Genomic DNA, 20,168 nt, shown 5'->3' with positions numbered 1-20,168 from the left:
TGTAGAAATGACTCCTGCTACCTCCCTTATTTTGAATAATATTAAGTCTCTCATATGTATGTTTTAATTTTTCATTGATAAGTTTCCCTATTGCCTAGATGTGCCAGGGATGAAACTAAACAGATATATAAAAAATACTTCTCTAATTCTGTAATCTTAGTTAAATGAAACGTGATATTCTTTTTGTGTATAGGTTATTGAGAGGAGCTATAAAAGTACTAAAATCATTCTACCTAAATATGTAATTCCAGTGGTTTGAAAAAGGTTGTGTTGTAATCTCTGAAATAGACAATAAAATTTGGTGTTCAGCTTAAAATACAGGATCAGTTCAGTATGAAAGATTCTTGAAAGGAAATTAATAATTTGTAAAAGGATGCAAGAAGCAGACAGAAATTCATAGACTATTTAGTATGAACATCAGGGATAGACAACAAATCTCAAAAAAGAAGGATAGTACTTGTATATCTGCTCTAAAGCTGTGATTTCAATTGTTTAGATCTTCACTCATTGAAAATTGAATTTTGAGCTATTTTATTTTTTATTGCTAAAATTCAACTCATGTAATCAATAACCTAATTTAACTGAAAATAATCACTTTTATATCTTCACAATTTCTACTGGAAATATTGTTAGTTTTCTTTGTCTTCAACCCACACTTTTATAAATAAGTGGGTAGAGTTCTACAGTTAAAATTATTATGATTTAATTAGCTATGTACCGGTTTTCTGTAGTACAGAATTCTTTTTGTGAGAGCAAAAATAAATTGTGACTGTAAACAAGTTTATTCTTTCATTGTGTCTTTCCAAGAAGGTAGTTTGAACAATTCTATCAGAATGATTCAGCTTAAACAATTCTACTGGAGTTATGGTTCCTATAATTATTAAAACTCCCTGCAGATCTTTTGCAAATTACAAAATATTCATTTTTATAAAGGAGAAAATTCTACACATTGTCTACTATTAAACAAAATATTCTATCCTAAAAGATTATTTTCTCACTTGATTGTTTTGATTTTCAGCTATTTGCATCATCCAAGTGATATAAGGAAGAAATTAATTTTTCATATTTGTGGAAAACAGTCTCGTGTGTGTTACTGGAGATTGAGCCCAGTGCCACTCTACCACTGAGCTACAACCTCTACCCATCTTATTTTTTTATTTTGAGACAGGGTCTTACTATGTTGCCCAGGCTGGCCTTGAACTTGAGAGCCTCCTGCCTCAGCCTCCCAAGAACCTGGGACTATAGGTGTGCGCTACCACACCTAGCTAAAAAATCTATAACTTAGAATTAAGTTACAAAATGAATCAGTTTAAAAAATTCCACCACATATCCTATTATTTTTATTAGTTATAGGTATTTGATATTAGTAATTTTATTGACATAATAACGAATATCAAAGTCTGATAGTGAATGAATTATCATCTTATGAAGTATGTTAGTAGAACTTTATTTGCTTTTTGGCTGCTTGTGTGTTTATTTTTATTTGATTTTTTTTTTTTTTTTTTTTTTCCTTTTTCCCACTGCCATATCTGTCATAGGAAAGAAGAAACCAGAGATCAGTTTTATGTTCCAGGATGATATTGAAGATTTTTTAAGAAAACATGTGCAAGATGCCCCTGAGGAGTTTATTTCTGAACTTGCTGAATATTTAGTAAAGCAAGTATAAAACATTCTTCATTTTCTGTTTTGTGATAGAAATTCAATAAGTTATTAAGTAAAATTTTCACAAGATCTTAGAAAACATGTATGTTAGGTGTTTTCAAAGGTTAGCATTTAATCCATTCACCAAACTCTATATTTTATTTGTCGAAGCAGTCAGTGTACAGACATTTGGCAAGTGATTTGGCAAGGCAGTTTGGGATATAAAGCCTAGAACCTTTGGAAAAGTGTCAACATTCACTGATCCTGCAGTCTTAAATCATAGTTAGGAAGGAAAAACAGCAGTATGAATCATTAGCTGTTCTCATCCATAGCATGAGAAATAACATTCAAAAGGAAGAAAAGATCATTTTCATTTTGATTTGACAGAAAAATTTTTAAATGTTTACATTTAGGGAGAAAAAAAGTAATAAATTATTCCCCAAAAGAATAATTTAGATAACTATTGCCTTTTGAATGAGCCAGGCTTACTGTTATATGCATGTAAGAGTAAAGGAAATTATATATAACCATCTTAACCAAACCTGATCATCCCTCATCTTAGTCTCACTGTATGTTTCAATAAATAAAATCCAAGGGCTTGGTGCATGAACTTTTTTAATGTATAAACATAGCTTTTATAATGAGATTTTTTTTAATTTAAGTAAATATTTTTATGTGTAAATGCCTTACAGTTATATTTTCCACCGTCAAAAAAAAGTAAAATAGTTAAGTGTAATTACTGAGAATAGGAACAGATTTATAGTATACTCTTCTCCAAATTAATATTAAAAAACTATTTTGATTTGTGTAGAGTTTATTATTGTTCTCATCATCTTTATTTTCCTCATATTTTTTATTGGTGCATTATAATTATACATTATTCTTGTAATCTTTAGAGCAATAACTTTTAGAACTTTAAAATTGAGAATAATTGTTTCTTTAAGTTATAGTTCCTGGAGCTGGGAGAGAAATTCTTAATAAGCTCTTCTCCAAATTAATTTTATTGGTTTGAAAAATAGAGATTTTTTTAAAGCCTTCAATAGACATAACATTTCTTATTTACATAAATACATAAATTCAGTACATTTTCATAAACTAACTGTATTTATCTTGTGCACAGACCTCTTAACAAAACCTATCTTGAGGTAGTACGTTCAGTATTCATGTCTTCAACTTCTGCTTCTGGAACTGGCAGAAAACGCACAATCAAGGACTTACAAGAAGAGGTTTCAAACCTATACAATAATATTAGATTATTTGAAAAAGGGATGAAGTTTTTTGCAGGTATACTTAACACTGTTTTTTCACTGATTCTCATAATTCTGGGAGGAAGTTAGTTTTAATAAAGTGCCTTCCTTTTCCAGATGATACACTGGCTGCTCTTACCAAGCACTTACTGAAGACAGTGTGTACTGATATCACCAACCTCATTTTCAACTTCTTAGCTTCAGATTTAATGATGGCAGTAGATGATCCTGCAACCATTACAAGTGAAGTATGTTAGTGATTTTATTCACATTCCTGATGTTTTGAGTCTGAGCAGTTTTTTTTTCCTCTCATTTGAAATAATTTAAAAAGAAAAGAAAAAACAGGAAAGAATTTTTTAGAAAAAATTCTAGAAGACTTTTAGTTCAACTATAGTAATGTTGTATAGATAGTTACTAGCAGGACTGGTAATGTAAACAGTCTACTAAAAGGAATAACTAAGGCTTTTTCTTTCCTTCTATTGTTATGTCACATCTCCATCTAATATTCTGACCAATTTCTATAACTTTACAGTAATTTTAATTTAACGACACCATCTCACTTCAATATTTAAACTAATTCCGTTTCTTTTTAACACTAATTTCAAACTAAATTCAAAAACATATGTCTTCCTTTATTGCAGCGTAATGTAGAATTGTGGTTCCTATTTGCCTGGAGGAAGAAAAATGTCATCTGTCCTAAGTTGACAACAAGAACTATTCCTCCTCTTCCTTATCCTTCTTGGTCCACTAAAGGTGGAGATTTAGGGAAAATGAGTGAGGTGACTGTATCTTCATGTGATTGACTGCATATAACTGACTTTGAACTAGGTTAAACCAAATCATTCTGATACTTATGGCCCCTAGTAATGCAGTTGTTCCCACATAGGTGGCATGAGTTGTTCTTAAAATGTCTTTTAGTTTAACATCACATCCCCTCGTAGGAAGGATCATTTTCCAAACAAAGGTACAGTTTTTTCTCCCTCCGACCCCTGGCCACCTTCCCTTCTTCAGCTTGAACAACAAATTGCCAACCGTCTAGATAGTTTCATTTCTACTGCTTCTATGCCAGCTTCTGTTGTAGGAAATACAGGAGGTCCTGTTCCATGTCCTTAAAGAGCCACAGAAAGCTCAGTACGAGGTGGGACCAATGAGGCACCAAGTTTCCCCTGACGTCTCATAAATACTGTACGCTTCAGGGCTTGCTGTCAAACCATTTCAGCAGGCCTCTTCCAGAAATTCTGTGCTAAAATGAGTTAACTGACTTTGGCCAAAAATGTCACCAACTTCATCAGATACGTTTATATGTGGATAAAAGTATTGAAAAGCTCCATATACCATACAACATAAAAAGAATCTAGCCATGGAACAAGATCTCAGTAGCTCTGGTCCTTGGGAGTTAGGCCCTTCTCAGCTGGCACCAGAGAGAGAGGAGCCTCTTAACCCAACTGTTCTATTTCCCACAAGGTCAATGACTTTCCATCCTTCCTCTTTTATTACTGGAGCGACTGGGAGGAATAGGTCTGTATCTTCCCTTTTTGTTGACTATTGGTTAGCGCTCTGATTTTAGAATGTTTTTTATCATATCTTTATTCCCAGTTTGAGATGTAAAATTTAAGAACAAAATAAATTCCACCCAGCATTCTATTATAGTAATAAATATACTTTATTCTTTTGTTTTCCTTGATCTTACATTCGCTACATGTCAAAAGCACAATACTGAAAGAATTTTTCCCCCTACAGGTAAGAAAAAAAATTTTAAGTAAATTGTCTGAAGAAACCAAAGTAGCTCTAACAAAACTGCATAACTCTCTGAATGAAAAAGTAAGTAAAGTTTGATTCTAGTTAATTACTGCAGCTAAAGTCTTATGTTATAAAAATCTTTAGGTAGAATTTTATCATAAAAACTGTGAACTCTGTAAAGCTAGAATTATACCCTCAGATACATCTTTAGGAGGGAAGGAGATAAGCTGAGAACATTTTTACCATTTTTAGTTCTAAATCACAATTTCTAATTGAATGCCAAAGCTACCTTTTTAAATATTATATATTTAGAGTATAAAATTAGAAAACAGTATTAAATGGCTGTATTTCTTCAGGCACCTATATATAAAAGCAAATTATGGTATTAACTGTCTTTTAGAGCATAGAAGACTTTCTTTCTTCTCTGGATTCTGCAGCAGAAACTTGTGATATTATGGTGAAAAAGGGAGACAAAAAGAGGGAAAGGTAACATTGAATTAATTTGTGTTACTAATACTCTTAAATTGAGGCATATCATATTTGGAACTTGAATTATTACTGTCTGAACCTGGTCTAGAGAACTGTATCCAAATGACTGTATCTTCAATCATTTCAAATCTTGATATAGGTACATATTCCTATCTGACTTTCTTGATAACATAGTAGAGTTCCTAATCCCAGAGTTGATTAAGCCTAAGACTTTTTATTAACTTTGGGATGTTCCTTATAGGAATCTTATTTAAATCGGTGCAATTCTGTTTGATCAGCAACAGCTTAAAACAGAAAGTGTATTTCGAACATTCCTGCTCTAGAGCTTTTTCTGTAACTTTATGGTATGCTAGTCTGTCCATGTCTGTTAGGGTTCTGTGTATATATACTCCATATTTAAAGGATTCCTTAAAATATTATGGAACTAGATCATTAAACTAGAGAAGTGATAAAGTGAATACAGAGGGGAAGAATTGAGATTGGTAAGAACATGTTAAATTATGTATTTGTATGATTTAATTCTTGTTTAGACAGATACTGTTTCAGCATCGACAAGCACTGGCCGAACAGCTGAAAGTCACAGAAGACCCTGCTCTTATTCTGCACCTCACATCAATCCTGTTGTTTCAGTTCTCAACCCACTGCATGCTCCATGCACCTGGAAGATGTGTCCCACAGATTATTGCTTTTCTTAACAATAAAATTCCAGAGGTATTAACATTTTCAATACATTTGAAATTTCCAAGTTTTTAAATTCTGAATAGTTCAAGTAAATAAATGTAAATCATTGTCAACACTCAGGCCCAACATAATATCATTTGCTTGCTTCCAAGAATGTAAACAGTGAATTAGGGGATTGTTTATTTGGTTTTTTGTTTTTCTTCTTTTCAATTTAACATAGCTCAAGAACCTGTTGGAATCCTTTAAGACCCATATAAAGAATGTTCTGAATTTGGAAATTAAGCCTTCAGGAAAAATACAAGAATATCAGATCTCCTATTTTAGTTTCTCTTTCCTTCTCCTTTCTCATCACAGGATCAGCATACTTTTTTAATAAAGTATCATGGTTTGGTTGTAAAGCAGTTAACTTTCCTTCAAGGACTAATTCAAATGGCTTGTCCTGTACAAATTCTTCTGAGAATCCCCACCCCTCAGCTAAATGTAATTGGGCTTCTTTAAACCTCCCTATCACTTTGACTGTATTTTGGTGAACCTAGCTAAGTCAACTTGTACTAAATTGATCTACATTCATGGTTTATTTTCCATAAGCTGTAAACTCTTTGAGAGCAGGGACCTTGCTAGATTCAGCTTTCTACTTACATGACCAGGGCTTTATAAAGATGAGGACCTTCAATGCATATTGGTCAAACAAATCCTACTTTATGTGTTCCACAGAAAACTGAGTTGTGTTTGTAACTTTTCCTTCTTCTTCACAGGATCAGCATACTCTTTTGGTAAAGTATCAAGGTTTGGTTGTAAAGCAGTTAGTCAGTCAAAAGAAGACTGGGCAGGGAGAAGATCCCATGAGTGATGAATTAGACAAAGAACAGCAGGATGTCACCAATGCTACTCGTAAGGAGCTTCAAGAACTTTCTTCATCTATTAAGGACCTTGTTCTTAAATGCAGGAAATCATCAGTGACAGAAGAATAATGATCTTAATTTACTTTTGTTATATAGTGAACATTTCCCCCCAAACTTAAAGGTGAGTGGTTACAAAAAACAGTGCCAACTCATTACTCCTCTTTGAAGTCTCCCTCTCCCCCCCACCATTCACCCAAAATAGTACTGGTGTATTAAATGTAAATCTTATAAACATGAATTTTTGTAAACTGGGTTCTCAGAAGTTTTTCTTTTCACATAAATTCTATGTGTAATTTTTCACATAAATATTTTATTTTCACATAATTCTAAAAAATAATACATTTTAGGTTTATTCCAGATGGTAAACAAAGAATGAATTTTTCTAGAAAAGGACTCATTCATTTGTGCTATTTGATTTTTAAGTGATATCACTATACTTACATGCATTTAGGCAGAAACTTAAAATGTGGTCACTTTAAAAAAGAGAAAAGGGAAATAAAGGCTTCATGTGTGAAAAATAAAAATCACCTTTTATTTTAAACTAATAGAGTTGTTTCAAAACAAATGCAAAAATTTTCATAATATATATTTTTTATTACTAAGCCCTTGCTCTTTTTTGGGGTAGTAAGGGCCTTCCACATAAAAGTTTACAGAGCTTTCTGGGATGCCGTTACAGGTGGGAACACCAGAGAAGCCTATACTTTGCTGTGCTCTGTTATCAAACAAGCTGCTGGCAAAAGTAAGGAAAAACATGAAATTGACTGCTTGTAGATATGTCACATTTTATATTGGAATGACTAAAAATTTAATACAAAGATGTTTGTTTGATTAATCCTGTATACATTTCTAAATTTTGCTTTTTATTTCAGTAGCTGCTTTAACATCTAATTCTTTGTAAGTATTTATGTGACAAATTGTTAAGCTGCTTTTTTAGTGGTGAGAGGATCTGTAAATGCATTTAAATCATTGGAACCTTTTTTTCCAGTAATAGAAAACTTATAAAAAATAAATATTTTTGTTTTGTAAAGATTTTGATTTAAAAGTAATTAAAATCATTCCTTGAAGTAATCATTTCAACCAAATAAATTTTAAGCAACAATTTAGAATTCATTTTTTAAAATTTAGTTATTTTGAATATAATAGCAAATAAATCCCAAATATGAAAAAATGCTGTTTTATAGAATTCCATTTATGGCATTTGAAACTTTATATTTTAAAATGTTTAAATATAAAAATCAGACTACCTCTGTTTTGTTTTAGAAGAAGTGTTAATCCTGAGTGAAAGCAATTAATGTAATTGCTGACTAAGCATTGTTATTAAAGTTGATAGGACTATAACATTAAATTTAAAAATGTTTTCCCATGGATATTGTTCTATTATATTTTTTCATACAAACAAGGAAGAAAATGACAAATCCTCTGTGACTACAGATTCTAATTTATTTTTGTTTATGAAACTTCCAAATATTGAACACTCAGCCTTGTTTTTTAATAAGCATTTGAGGACCTTATCATTTATTTTCAGCAAATACCAAAGTAATCCTTATTTATGTCAAAATAGATCATAGGAAATTAATAGTTGAGAACATGAAGCAAATAAAATCATTCTGACTTAATTTGTGAATATAAAATAGAAGAGCTAATGAAGCAAATAAACATATATTCTGTATTAACTTGTTTGCATTAAAATTTTTTTCATTTGTCAAGTTATTTTTGCATAGAAAATAAAGAAAAGTTTTATTGTTTTGTAAATAAAATTATATAACTGATTTTGTATGTAAAGATCTAATTTCAATAAAGTTAAAATTGTTAAATGTCTATCTACTATGATCTTAATGAGCAGAGTTAATATTTAAAGTTGCCAATTCTATTAAATTTTATGGTGTTTTATCTTCATTTATTTTAATTAATACTAAAATTATTTGATAGATGCATTCTAAGTGATGTGTTTATATTTTGAATTCTCATTCTGATAATTATTAAAGGGTTTGATTTTCATTTTCTTACACAATTTTTCCATAGTTTTGTCTTTCAGTAATTGAAAGTTTATTATTCATGAACCATTTTGTCTTAGTAAACTATTTCTCAGCCAGATTTCAGTAAGTGTGTAACTATATTTTCACATGCCAAATCCTATCATTGCAGATACAATGGAGATATTGGAAAACATACCCAGGTATTTGTGTTCTAGTGTGTTCCATTTACAGACCATGTGTTTTTGAAGAGTCAAAGGAAACCCACTTTGGCCATCTAAAAGATCCAATGAACAGTAACACATAGTAGCAAAATCACAGTGTATTTTGAGAAAAGACCTTAACACTATATTGAAACAATACAAGTAACTGTTAACCTAAATATAGAGCCACCTTGAGCATTTTAGAGAAATACTTTAATCAGACCAAAAAGTACCAAGAATGAGGTCAAGGGGAAACAGTGATCTGGAGTACATTGCAGCCTATAGGTTAAGAAGGAATAATGCAAATTGGAGAATATCATGCTAAGTGAGATAAGCCAATCTCAAAAAACAAAAGGTCGAATGATATCACTAATAAGTGGATGAGGACACATAATGGGGGGAGGGAGGGGTTAGTGTTAGGGTTAGGGAGGGGGGCAAGTATGGAGGAAGGATGGTCTGTATAGAGGGAAAAGAGGGGTGGGGGGAAGGGAAAAATAACAATGAATCAAACAACAATACCCTATGTAAATTTATGATTACACAAATGGTATGCCTTTACTCCATGTACAGAGAAACAACATGTATCCCATTTGTTTACAATTAAAAAAAATTTTTTTTTAAATAAAATTTAAAAAAAAAAGGAATAATGCATTGCTTTTTCAGCAATATCACTCAAGTCAGTCCCAAATGGGATTTTTTTTTTTTCTATCAAGAACTAACTTAGGTGAGTTGGGTGAATGTGGAAGGGTGAAGTTTTGCTTTCTTTCACTAAAATCAGTAACATTTCTCCAGTAGAGATGGGATGTGAAATAAAAACATACATAAAATTTCTCTCAGATATATGTTTTCTTTAAAATCTGGGAATACTATTAAAGTGGCTATTAATATGACCTACAATAACAAGTTGCTCTGCCTTGAGGGCCACACTAAGCAAATGAGAGAATAAATAGAAGCTAGAAGAGACATATTCCATCCTAAAAAAGAAACCCGGACTTGAGACTTTAAGGGGAAAAAAAATTATTCCACTTACACCATAAAAAGGAACAATTTCAACAAGTATTAAATTTCTGTACATTTCTAGTGTTATGTTTGTTTTACCACACTTGCCCCTAATTGCATCTCTGTGCCTTTTCAGTGTAATAAGAACTTGGTGTTTGTTTTGAGGAGCAGGAACGACAGGGTTATGTTGATGGTGGAATAGAAGAGAGGACTTGGTGAATTTAAAACCTCAGCTCAGTAACTTCCCAAATTTAGAAATCTTGTATGATGTTAAATACTAGAAATACAAATGTAAATTTTTAAAATACCTTACTTTCAAGTTGATGGCAAGAATCAACTCTTCCAGTGTTTTGACAGAAGTGAAAAGAGGATGCTATGAGAAAAGAAATGAAATTAAAACTTTTTCAAAGAAAAGATGTGGATATGATCCCCACAACTGAGTCCTGAAAGAAAAAAAGTAGGATTAACTTCGAACGAATGGAAGAAGGGGAAGGAAGGTACTTCTGGAAAAAGAGGTGCAGAAGTAATAACATGAATTAACATGAATAATGAGACATTTGGGGAACCCTAAAGGTGGAGATATGAAAGGTAATCTGGGAAAGTGTAGTGTAAGATGAAGAGAGACCAAAGGGGAATCATTAAATGCCCTATGTACTAAGCTAAAAGGTTTTAAGCATTATCCTGAACATATGCATACCTTTTAAAAGAGTATATTAGCAATGAAGTAAGGTGATTGGATGGAAGTGATCTTCCATTCTGGAAGGCAATTTGATAAATTAACAATCTTTTAAAATGCACATATTATTTATAAAATCAATGTTTTTCTTTACTGAGAAAACATGGACCAAATATGTACAAGCCTTTTTCTCATTCTCTGTTAGAAGAAGAATACATACACTGTCTCCCATAAAAAGGAAACTGTCTTCTTGACTGAAATATTTTTGTTTATTCACATGCTAACAATCAAAGGAAAATCCTTCATTCAACTAGTCAAGCTGAAACAAAAGTCCCATAGTTTGTCTTTTATGTTTCTTGTTATTCTATATAAAGAAGTAAAAGCACTTCATCAAACTGATTTTCTACTGGGTTTGTAGCCCTCAATCTAACTCTGTTATATAAGTAATATTGGATAAGTGCTTGAAGGCATGGCATAAGGCTAGTGTAGAAAATATGGTTGTTTAAGTAGTACCTAATAAATGTAAATAAGCCAAAAGCGAATATGCTATATTTTTCTTCCTCCCTTTTTCCTGCCTAAATCTGTAAATTTTGGTATTGAAGAAAACAACTAGAGGGGAGAAAATAATATTCTATAATATTCTATTATATATATTTCATTATATTGCAACTATTATTCACGTCACTTTAAAATATAACATATTATTGATTTGGAAAATCATATTAAGTGAAAAATGATAGGATTCACTCCCCCAAAATATGGCATCTTGACATCTAAGAAAACTGCAGAAGCAGGAGGGTCTACCACCTTCTCCCATCCTTCTCCCCTGAAGCAGGTCATAAGACCTTCATTCAAGAGATACCCTCTCTGTACCTTGAGAAAAGGTACATCCTTATCTCTAAAGACAAGGACATCGAGAAGAATCTGGACAAACAGGCCTTAATTGCTGTTTTCCTTAGAAAACATATGGTTTTATTACCATTAGCTCATACCTCCCCTTTGTTCAAGCATATTTCACAAGAACCCACTCTTCATTAGACCTAAAATACAAAAACTCTTCAATTCTTCATTACTGAAAGCTACTCTATCATGTAAAATTTAAATAAATTTTTATACTTCTTTCTTTTTAATTCATCTTTTGTTACAGGGGCCTCAGCCATTAACCTAGCAAGGGGAAAGATATTTCTTGTCCCCCATAATTACACACAATGTGGTGGTTTTTTAATTAACTATTTCATAAATGTATAACTATAAAACTATACATATATATATAAACCTTTATACAAACACAAAAACACTTCTTTGTATAGTTAACATAAATACACATACATAAAATTTTTCAGAGACATGCAAATATTTTGGCTATGTTTTTCTCCTAGAGCATGCCATTTTAAACTTTCCTTACATATTTTTTCAATTCTTGTTTGATTTTCTGCAGGAAGCATTTTTATAATTCAATAAATTGAAATTTTTTAAATAAATATTCTACATCATTAGATGTAGAGAAAAAATAGGAGAATAGAGTGAGGCCAATGCAAATTGTTTTAGGATTAATACAATAATCTATGTAAGAAATGTGCAGACAGGAATAAGGGCAAATTTGAGAGATGCCATTTAATAAAGTATAACCAACAGAGATTGGGTAATATGAAGAAGAATATGAGAATACACTTGTGCCTATTTGATACGGAACACCACCAAGAGTGCAGAGAAGCACACTGAACAGAGGAAGCTCCAGGGAAGTGAGGGGAGGAAAGGGAGGGAATATAAACCACAAGCATATAACTTAGTGAGACTAAGGGAAGAGAATTAAAAAAAAAAAAAAAAAAAGACATGGCCAGAGATGAGAAATTATTTATATGATTAAAGACTGTGCTGGTTATTAATTGTCTCTGATCTTAATGAAGATTTTTGGTGAAGTGGTGCAAGTGAAAGACAAATTTCAGTAATTGAAGACAAACAGGAGATTAAAAAGTTGAATTGTAAGGCCCCCCAAAAAGGAAACCCCAACTCTGTCCCATGGATGGATGGCAACCCCAATCAACCGCAGGAGGCGTCACTTGATGCAAACCGCAAGAGGTGTTTATTCCAGCGCGCTGGGACCCAACTCCAGGAGTCGAGTCCCTAGCAGAAAATCTTGTAGGTTTATAAAGGCAGAAACCACACATCGGGAGGGGTCACACATGAAAGGGGGAAAAGGGGGAACAAAGCTGCCAGGAAATTTGAAAGGGGGTCTGGGTTTGCTGACAACATGTTTCACAATGTTTTACAACAGGCTGTAGATTCTGGTCAATAGTTTCTGGTAATCCTACTGTTTGAGCACTATCTGGCTATCAGGCTCAATTTACTCTTTTACTCTCTGTTTGGGGCTGTTTCCTGGAACAGCTTTAAGGGCTTTGTTCCCATTACTGGGAGGGAAACCTTAGGGAGTTGAGATAAAACAGACAGCTTAAAAAAATGTCCATTCTTTCAGAATCAGTGAGTGTAGATATCCCTCTGAGGAAGCACGTGTATAAACCAGGACAGTGAACCATAACTAGTGGGGACATATGAACTTTTACATCTCTAAGACTTTGCTTCCTTGCCTACAAGAGGAGAAAAATAATGCCTGTTTAGCAGTGGCATCTTTGGATGAAGATCAGTTACTAATGAAATGTACTTGGGTCCTTTTACTCAATTGGAATTTATTGCTAATCATGTTTTCATTTTCATAATGTCTTAATCATCAAAGTCAGGTAAATAACAAAGCATAGTTCTAATTGGCCCTGCATTTCCCTAAATGTTTTATTGTAGGCAGCTGAGATGACCTCAGGAAATGTTAACATGCTTTAGTACTTAGAACATACTTTAAGCATCATCTGGGAATAAATGGCGTTAAGGCAGAGTATTTCCTCAGTCATCCCACCTTCTTCCTGGTGTGAATTACTTCTCAAACCTTTCTTCAGATCAAGCTCTTGACATCTCCAGCTACTTTTTATGTTTTGAATTGAAGATTTCAAAAGACCAGATGAGTTTGTCTTTAAATGAAGTCACACAGACATGGATATGACATAACAATAGTTGTCAACTCATAAGCAGGTAGGCAAGAGTACATGCTGCAGGTGCAGAAAGCAGGCAACTACCTCGCATTCAAATCAAAGTCAGGGTTCAAAGTTCCCAAATTTCCCAAGAAAGAAGTGATAGAGGCCACAAGCCAGGACGAATCTCTCAGCTACCAAGAATTACACAGGTGAGAACATAGACACATTATGTCTTCCAGATAGTTCAACAGAAAAGATTCAACCATTTCTAACCTAAAAGGAAGGTTCTGACAGCCACCAAAAAACAAAACCCAAATAGATTTTTAGTCAGCTTTTTCATTGCTGTGACCAAAAGACCTAGCAAGAACAATTAGAGAAGGAAAAGTTTATTTTGGGGCTCACAGTTTCAGGGGTCTCAATTCATAGATGACCAACTCCATTCCTCTGGGTCTGAGAGGAGGCAGAACTTCATGGTGGAAGGGTGCTTAACATAAACAAAAACAAAATATAAACCAAAGGCACACCCCAGGGACCAACCTCCTCAGCCATGCCCTACCTGTCCACCATTACCACTCAAGTTAATCCCTATCAGGGGTTTAATGCACTGTGTAGGTTAAGTCTCTTATAATCCAATCATTTCATCTCTAAACTTGCCTGCGTTGTCTTACACATGAGCTTTTGAGGGCACCTAATTTGAAATAACACAGATTAATCAAGAAACAGAAAAAAAAATCATCTTGTCAGAGGATTTTTATAGGCCCTCAATTATCATAGTCCTTGGACATTTCTCAAGTGTGTAAGTGTTCATATGAATGTTGTATATTTTAAACTTCTTGGAGCCCATCCAGATATTTCAAATACTAATCCTGGCAGAATTTCCCTTTAAGGATATCCTGCAGAGAATCGGTTACTTGTAATTTTAAGTACAAATTGACAAGGAGTAATTTTTCAGTCCAGTAGGAGTCAGCTTTGTGCATCTCACAAAGATTGGAGGAAACACAGGGATCCTATTTTTCCCACAAACTTAAAAAAGCTGCAGTTGGGCGGGATCTTCAGTGCTGGTGGCCCCTCTGTTCCTTTTGGAGTTGATATATGCATTCGAAGGGAAAAGAAATCATTATATATTCTCCTTTCATGCTCTTTTAAGTCACACGAAGAAGCTGCTTTAAGAAAAAGTGAGTTTTCACCCCCTACTATTTCCTTTGTGTTTGGTTTTTGTTGTGTTTTGACTTCTTGAATTTTTTGAAGGATGAGAGATTTTTATAAACTTTCCAGTGACTGCTTAAGAGAAAACTTTTATTCATCTAGTAAGTATGTACTTGTAGTTTCTTAACTGTTTGAACCAACAGTTACTGAATTGAATATAACTGAGCTGTCCAGACGTCTCATTTTGATAGTGTTAAGTATGGAGGCAGCAGAGGGGCAGATAACTCTGGAGGTGACTTCTGAGTTTTTTATTTGCCTTCATACATGGGCATAGTTTCACTGTGGAAAAAATGGGGAGAGAGGAAATTCTGGGTTTTATTTGGCTTAGTTTTGTTTTTGTTTTTTTTAATAAATAGCATTATCACTGCAGATATTTTGTTACTGAATTTATATTTCCAGAGTATATTTTAAAGTCGCTTATGGACTTTTAAGTAAAAGGAGTTAATGAGATTCTTGCTATTTTCAAGAAAAATCTGCCTCGTTTTCAGAAACAGGCATATAACAATTCATAATCTCAGGCTCCTAAAACTTAATGAAAATATCTGTGCCACACCATACAGATATGTAATGCACCCCATTAATGTAAAATGCTTCTATTTAAAACTGAGATAGCATTATTTAGGCAGAACACATGCATCCCTTTTGTTTCTAAGCTTCCTCTCGTTATTTCGGATATGCTTTCTTTGGTGCCTGTCATCCATTTGAAAACCAAATGCAGCTTCTCGGTTGTCAGTTTGGATTTCAGAACTGTGAAAACTGAAAGGAATCATTAATAAAATGTGTAATTCTTATACATAAAATGTAAGAAAATCCTCACATCCTGTTGGCTATCATTTCGCATCTGCGATGCTGTCATGTGTAAATTACTTTTACTAGCAAAGTATATGGATTAAAATATAACAAATATTGTAAACAAGTATCATAGAAGAGATTTCTTAACATATGTGTTATGATATATGCCTGAAGCCATGATCCAAAATTGCTTGAAGGGAAAGGAAAACTTTGATGCCTGTTTTCTACATGTGTTCTGCCTTGCCTTTATGCCAATTCTAGGACTGTTCTACCTAAACAAGAGTGGCAGATTTGTGTTTCAATGTAACAGCACCTCACTGACAAGCTTACCTCTTGTGTTTATTATACTTGCCAACAACATTTTGAGTAAAACTGGATTAATTTGGGTTTCTTAGGCAAGCCTAGAAATTTTTCTTATAACATTGAAAATAAGTGTCTATGTAGAACATTTTAGAGAAGTTCTGATTTTTTGTTTGTTTGTTTGTTTGTTTGTTTGGTTTGTATGTTTGTTTTCAGTCTAGGAATTGTGATCACTTTTGAAATAAAAACCAAATTCTAGGGCTCACAGGGAATTCTAATCAGATGTCAGTTAAACAAGTTTGTATTTCCCTATTCTTATAATTACCTTTTTTCCTTTCTGGTTGTCATCATTTTTCTTACCTTTTAGTACTTTATATGAGATTTTGAAGAGAAGGAAGGGGAGAAAAGGGAGAGGACTCCTTCTTTCCTATCAAAACACCTCCAGTCCTCTCCGAATGACCGACTTGAGCATTTATCTATCTACATCAGACCAAGTTGGTATCATAGATCCCCTTAAGAATCTGATAGAATCAATGAACTTTTCCCCCAGGGCAGGGAGGGGAATGAACACAATGGTGGGGAGGGACATGAAGGGCAAACCAGTAAAAAATTTGCACATAGACTTTGCCCTGGAATGCTTTCCAAAATGCCCATGTTATTTATGATTTCCCTCCCCTGTCCCTTTGGCCCTGGCTAAACAGCTCTGCTTGACTGTCTCACAATACTCTCAATACTCATCATAATCTAAAGGTAAACTAGTCATTTCTTTCGCTTCCCTCTCTTCTCCCTTCATTTATGCCCTCATACAATAAATGACACAGCATCCAATCAATCACTCAGGCCAGAAACTGTGGATGAATTAACTTCTTCCTTTTTTAATTCATATGCCAAATATAAATCCAAGTTCTGTCATTGTTATCTCTGAAATTCACCTACTTCCTTCGTCTCTACCAGCACCCTATTTCACCCTGCCATCTTCTTTCACTCGGTTAACAGAAGTCTTTAAACCGGTCTTCTGCCTCTAGAATCGCTCTCTTCCACTGTACCTTCCATAATAAATATATATAGCACCCAAATTCCTTCTCAGGGAATTCATTCTCAGAGAAGCAATACAGTGGCTTACCCCAAATCTCATCAAAATTTAAGGTGCTCAGAATCATTTCCTGATTTTTTTGTTAAAATGCAAATTCTAGTTTTGTAGATCTGGGTATGTGTCTGAGCTCTTGAGTTTCTAATAAGATCCTAGGTGGTGATAATACTATGGGTTCATGGACTACATGAGGAGCAAGGATTTAGGATATGCTATTTTGTACAAGACTGGCTGAAGTTCAAATGACAGTTATGCCACCTATAACTTCAGAGAACTTAGAGAAGTCATTTAGCCTCTGTGTGCCTGGTTTTCTTTGTCTATAAAATGGAGATCACAATGGTGTACCTCTTAAGTTTGATGTGACAAATGAATATACTGATATTAAAATTATTTACAGTAGTGCCTGGCACCAAGTGCTATTTTAGTGCTAGTTACTATTATTACAAATCAAGACTGCATAATTTAGCCTTTACATTTTTTTAACTGTTACTACTTGACTAATAAATGTATGCACTTGTGCATGTGCGTGCACGCACACACACACACACACACAACTTCATTCAGCCACACTGAATGATCTTCAGCAAATGAAGAACAGGGCAAATGCTTCTTTTCTCTCAGGCTTTCCTAGGTATAATTCTGCAAATCACTGAGTTCAACCTAACTCACCTTAACTACGCTCACCTTTCAGCTCTCAGCTTAGGTGCTGAAGTCCCTTGTAGAACTGAACAACCACCTCCCATCCGGTTATATTCTTGTGTATTCTCATAATACCAGTGTGCCCCTGTTGAACACATTATAATCTAATTTCTTTGTGTATCCTATAAGAGCATGGGACTGTGACAATTACCATTAAATTCCCAGCATCCTACATACTCCTTTGCAAGGCATGGGTGATCGATAAAGAATGAATGCATTCTAAACACATTTTTAAAGTCCTCTAAAATGGGAAATAGAGACTAGAACAAAAAGCTTTAAGATCTGTTTGGTTTTTTAAAAGGAAGTAATGTTTAGAATAGGTTGATTTTCTCTCCAAGTGCTCTGTGTTAGACTGAGTCCAATGGGAAAAAAAATTAAACACCTAACCTAACAAATATATAGATTTACATGTGTATACATATAAATGGGATATCTTCATTTATTCCACTAGTATTAGGATACTGAAGGAGACTAAAAACACTGTGTGTGGCACGAAAATGGCTATTCTTTGAGCATAATTTGGGTTTCTTGTTTTATCAGGGCAATTAGCTTGTCTGTGTGAAAGTTTAGATATTTGGGGAGGAGAAGGTGAATTCAAACGTTGAAGGATTTTTAATTCATGTAACATGCTGGGTCCTCTCAACAGGAAGTTTTAAATCCATTAAAGGAACAAGGAAGGCTGGATCGTAATGTGAGATCAGCAGTGTGGTATCTAGAAGAGTCAAGGTTTTAAAGTGTGGTCTGTGCTGAGTACTTGGGCAAGTTAGTTCACTCCATTAAATAAAACTTCTGGTAGAACTTTATTGTAGGGTAACAGGAAAACTAGACATTTTTATTTTTCCTTCTCAAATTCTTCTCATAATTCTGTCTCTACTAGAACATCTAAATTGATTTTGAACAAAGTTTTGAGGGGTTTTTTTTGCTTATTAATTTTGCCAGAACAGGACTCTTCAAATCCTTAGTTTATTTCTCATTGTTATTTTGAAATTTCTCCCCTCACATTATTTAAGAGTATACTTTTTAATATATACTTTTAAATATTAATTTTAATATATTTTTAATATTTAAGAATACACTTTTTAATATTTAAGAATATACTTAATGTATTTTATTAATATTGCAATTACAACACTAAAACTGGTAGCACACAAGTGGAATGGAGAAACAGACTTCTAGGGCTCTTGTTTTCCAGTTTGATTTTGTCTTCCTTACTAATCTCTTAAAATTCTTCATAAAATAATTTAAGTAACAAGACTCCTAATACTTTTTAAAGTACTAGTAGTCCTATTGGCCAAGGTATCAAACTACTTATCATTTTTCGACACAGCCAAAAATTCATACATATTCTTTCATTCATATATTAATTCACTTATTTATCCCTAGATCAAACTAATATAGATCTATAGAAAAATCAGTGAAGGTGTTCAATTTTTTCCACATCATGAAACTACATTGTGCTAATTATCATCGAAGAGGTTCCTATGGACAGGAGTTGTCCATCACAAATTTTAACCAAATGTCTCTCAGTATAAAATAAGAATGTCTCAAATTTCGTCTAAGAATTTTTCTTCACATAAAGATCAACACTTCTTTAGCAGAATCATGGGTGTAATTTGCATTTGGAAAAATAAAATTATCTGACACCAAGCTGTCATGCTGTCTAAATTAAGATTTTATTTTTAAAAATAATTTCTTGTCTCATAATACATTAAACCTAATTATCTCTTCCCTTGAACATTTTTATAATTATACAATCTCTGAAGATTCTAACCTTTGACCAATAATTTTTTAATTAAAGAATCTAATTTTATTTGATATCTTCCTTTTTATCAAAGTGATATATTAGAATGCACAATTTAGAAAGAATTGAAAATTAAAACTCAAAAGAACTCCATAACCTCAATCAAGAGGCTTAACATTGAGCATATTTTCTTCTAAACCTGTTTTATACTTTTTAAAAATTTTTAGATAACTGAGATCACACTGATTATTCTATTTCATACTTTTTTAACTTAAAGCAATGTTTTAAGTATTCCACCGTTCTATTAATACTATTCCAAACTCCATTTTTTATGACTTGTAAGATTTAGTAAATCTAGTCATTTAGTAAATCCTAATTAAACTTAACGCACACTTCAGCAAACACCAGAGATATATAGTCAAAAGCACAATATGTATTTTGAAACTAACTTTAGATTACAGATCAGCAAATATTCAGTAAAGACACATAGTAAATATTTTGGACTTCAGAACTACTCATGCCTACTGTTGTAGAAGCAAAGTAGTCATAGACAGTCTCTGATGAATAAGTGTGGCTGTGTTCCAATAGAATCTTATCTATGGACATCAAAATTTGAAATTTATTTTATTGCATGTGTCAAAATATTATTATTTATTTGATATTATTTTCTATTGTTTAAAAATGTAAAAGCTATGTTTAGGTCCCTGGCCCTTCAAAAACAGGCATTGGTTATATTTGGCTCCTGGGCTTCAGTGGAAGACCTCTGTCC

At 33.1% G+C, this 20,168-nt stretch overlaps 2 protein-coding genes across 3 annotated transcripts in view; both read left to right on the top strand.

Moving 5' to 3' along the window:
* The window catches only part of UFL1 (UFM1 specific ligase 1), a 31,753-nt gene extending 23,235 nt beyond the window's left edge, over positions 1–8,518 (top strand). The window contains exons 13-19 of the mRNA XM_079147124.1: positions 1,539–1,656; positions 2,762–2,925; positions 3,006–3,136; positions 4,629–4,709; positions 5,029–5,114; positions 5,648–5,828; positions 6,554–8,518. Coding sequence (XP_079003250.1) covers positions 1,539–1,656; positions 2,762–2,925; positions 3,006–3,136; positions 4,629–4,709; positions 5,029–5,114; positions 5,648–5,828; positions 6,554–6,769 — 977 coding nt within the window. The 3' untranslated portion in view covers positions 6,770–8,518. The remainder of the gene's footprint in view (positions 1–1,538; positions 1,657–2,761; positions 2,926–3,005; positions 3,137–4,628; positions 4,710–5,028; positions 5,115–5,647; positions 5,829–6,553) is intronic.
* A 6,015-nt stretch (positions 8,519–14,533) lies between these two features.
* Positions 14,534–20,168, top strand: part of FHL5 (four and a half LIM domains 5) — a 37,517-nt gene continuing 31,882 nt past the window's right edge. For both annotated transcript variants that reach the window (XM_079148664.1, XM_079148665.1), the window contains exon 1: positions 14,534–14,746. The gene's annotated coding sequence lies outside the window, so the exon portion shown is untranslated. The remainder of the gene's footprint in view (positions 14,747–20,168) is intronic.

Source organism: Sciurus vulgaris (assembly GCF_902686455.1).
Source record: "Sciurus vulgaris genome assembly, chromosome: 7".
NCBI lineage: Eukaryota > Metazoa > Chordata > Mammalia > Rodentia > Sciuridae > Sciurus > Sciurus vulgaris.
The sequence above is the reverse complement of the archived record's forward strand: the minus strand, read 5'-3'. Positions and strand labels throughout refer to the sequence as shown.